Source organism: Monopterus albus, unplaced genomic scaffold, assembly GCF_001952655.1.
Source record: "Monopterus albus unplaced genomic scaffold, M_albus_1.0 scaffold586.1, whole genome shotgun sequence".
NCBI classification, from domain to species: domain Eukaryota; kingdom Metazoa; phylum Chordata; class Actinopteri; order Synbranchiformes; family Synbranchidae; genus Monopterus; species Monopterus albus.
The window spans coordinates 60,232-63,003 of NW_018128466.1; the positions used below are offsets into that span (position 1 = coordinate 60,232).

At 44.3% G+C, this 2,772-nt stretch overlaps 1 protein-coding gene across 3 annotated transcripts in view; it reads left to right on the forward strand.

Annotated features, from left to right (window-relative positions):
* Positions 1-2,225, forward strand: part of LOC109953228 (myeloid-associated differentiation marker homolog) — a 5,278-nt gene extending 3,053 nt beyond the window's left edge. For all 3 annotated transcript variants that reach the window (XM_020588655.1, XM_020588657.1, XM_020588656.1), the window contains exon 2: positions 811-2,225. In XM_020588655.1, the coding sequence (XP_020444311.1) occupies positions 929-1,771 (843 nt within the window). In that variant the 5' untranslated portion in view covers positions 811-928 and the 3' untranslated portion in view covers positions 1,772-2,225. The remainder of the gene's footprint in view (positions 1-810) is intronic.
* Positions 2,226-2,772: the final 547 nt, after the last annotated feature.

Sequence of the window (2,772 nt, forward strand, 5' to 3'; positions counted from 1 at the left end):
GCCCGGGGTTGGGGCTCAAATGCGAGCGCCTGGTGGCCGGGCCTCCCCTCACGGGGCCCGGCCGGGCTTAGCCCGAACAAGCAACGTGGGGATGTCCTCCCATGGGCCCACCACCTGCAGGGGGATGTGTAAGGGGCCGGTGCGCAGTGGATTGGGCAGCAGACGAAGGCAGGGGCCCCGACGACCCGATCTCTGGACATGGAAACTAGCCCTGGGGACATGGAGTGTCACCTCGCTGGTGGGGAAAGAGCACGAGCTTGTGCGGGAGGTTGAGAGGTACCGGCTAGATGTAGTCGGGCTCACCTCCATGCACAGCTTGGGCTCTGAAACCTTACTCCTCGAGAGAGGTCAAATTGTTGAGTACAACCTAAATGTACTGCTCTTAATTCCTGTACTACACAGGGACTTTCCGACTCCACCAAGCTTGAGCATGTAGCCTTCTACCTTACCCATACTGTAGCTACCCTGCACAGGTCACAGCTTGAACAGCCAACCGATATTTATCACAGATTCCTCAGTCTTTACGCAGCTTTAGTTTGATCCTAGACTTCTCAGTTAGAGAAGAGCAACTTGTTAATAATTAATTAGCAGTGATCATGTTCTTATTTCTTATCATTTGACATTAAAGTTTGTTTGTAGAAAATGATTTCTGACAGTGACTCAGAAGAGAATTGTTCCAGTACATCAGGTCAAATCATCGAATGTTTTTGCAGCTTTTGTAAGACAGCAGTTTGTTCATCATTAAAGGTTAACTTAGGGCTACAACATTTTATTTTTCTATTCAGCCTCTTTTTATTACTTTTTTTGCAGATATGTGACAAACATCCACGGAGTGTGTGACAACAGGATCTCAGATTGAAGACTCATTTTAACCCCCGCTGGACTAGAGAAGCCACTTTCAACTCCTGACTGACTGCTATATCCCATCATGCCACTGATCGTGTTTCCCACTTCTCAGCTGCTGTGGGTGCGTGTAGTTGCACTGCTGTTCACCTGTGTGGCGTTCAGTGTCGCAGCACACGGAGCCTACCTACCCAGTAGTGGCATGGCTGACTGGTGCATCTTCTGCTGGGCGTTCAGTTTCGCCTGCACCCTGCTGGTCTTGCTGGTGGAGCAGTTCAACCTTCAGGCCCGAGCCCCAGTGTCCTGGACCAATTTCCCCATCACGATCGCCTGCTATGGAGCCCTGCTCTGCCTCTCTGCCTCTGTCATCTTCCCAATTTTTTTCCTTAAGAACCAGCCGTATAGCCAGACTCGTGACTATCGCATCGTCTCCACAGTCTTCTCCTGCCTGGCAGCGGTGGCTTACATGGGGGAGGTGTGCATGTCTAAAGCGAGGCCAGGAGAGGTGGCTGGTTACATGGCTACAGCTCCGGGCCTGTTGAAGGTGTGCCAGACCTTTGTGGCCTGTGTCATCTTCATCCTGGTCAGTGATCCTGTGTTGTATAACCAGCATGAAGCACTCAAGTGGTGCATGGCTGTGTACTGCATATGCTTCATCCTCTCCATGGCTGTGGTGGTGCTGTGCGTGGGAGAGTGCACGGGCTGTCTCCCTATCCCCTTCTCCAAGTTTCTGTCAGCATATGGTCTCCTGGCAGTTATCATGTACTTAACAGCTACTATCATCTGGCCTGTGTTCCAGTTTGACAAACGATACCGGGGAGGGAGCGACACAAACCCGATTGTTGTGTCTGTCCTCACTGCCCTCAACTTCCTGCTTTACCTTGCTGACTTGGTGTACACTGCCCGTTTAGTGTTCGTCACTGCCTGAAAACCAAAGAAATGAAGAGGGGAGACACTGAAAGATGAAGAAGAGGCATAAAGGGGCTAAGTGGTCGAGTGGCTCTGCAGAGAAGTGTAGCTGATGTTGAATCTCTGACAGAAAAGAGGAAAGTCCAAAAATCTAATGTTTATTGGAGCATGTGCACATTCACAGTGCGTTTGTATATTTCCTGCTGCCTCCATTGTAGAGCTGGGTGTCATTCCAAAATGTTCGATACCAGTTCCTAAATGATACTTTATTTGATACTAAGCTCATAAAATATCATTATTTCAGATCATTAATTTTATTTTTCAGCTCCTTGGTATTTTTGTGCACTCAAAGCAGTTTCATGACACAAAAAGTAAAGCTGTTTACCACAACCTTAAGTTCTGTTAACATTAGCATCAATAAATAAAAATGAAAAGGCATTTATTGATACTCAATGGTATTGAAGTAATTTGATCGATGTCGTTTGATACCAGTAGGTAACAGTTTATCACTTTAACCACTTATCAGAAAATTAACTATGTATGTAAGGTACATTTATGAACACATCTCATGCTGATTGGTTTAAAAAAAAAAAAGAATAAAAGAGTCTCAAGAACTTGAGGACAAGGAAGAGAAGGAACATTTTTTTGGATTGGAAAGAAATGTGTTGTAATTTCATCACAACCTAACAGAAAGAAAACTGATTATTATTATTATTATTATTTGCCTTGATAACAGTGTCGGTATTGAAATATTTGAAAGAATATAAATTGATCCAATAAATATTTTTGTCTAATAGAATATGTCTTTACTTATTTCTCACACTGTGGACTGGAAATTAAAACATTAATATGACACCAGCAGACATTTACATGAGAGGAATTTGACAATCATTACAGCTGATACACAAATCTAAGTGGTATAAAGAATATTGCCTACAACTACAGGCTATCAATGAAAACAATGTTATTGGTGGATTTGAAATTAGGATTTTTAAATGTTATTGCAAAAATATTATCTGC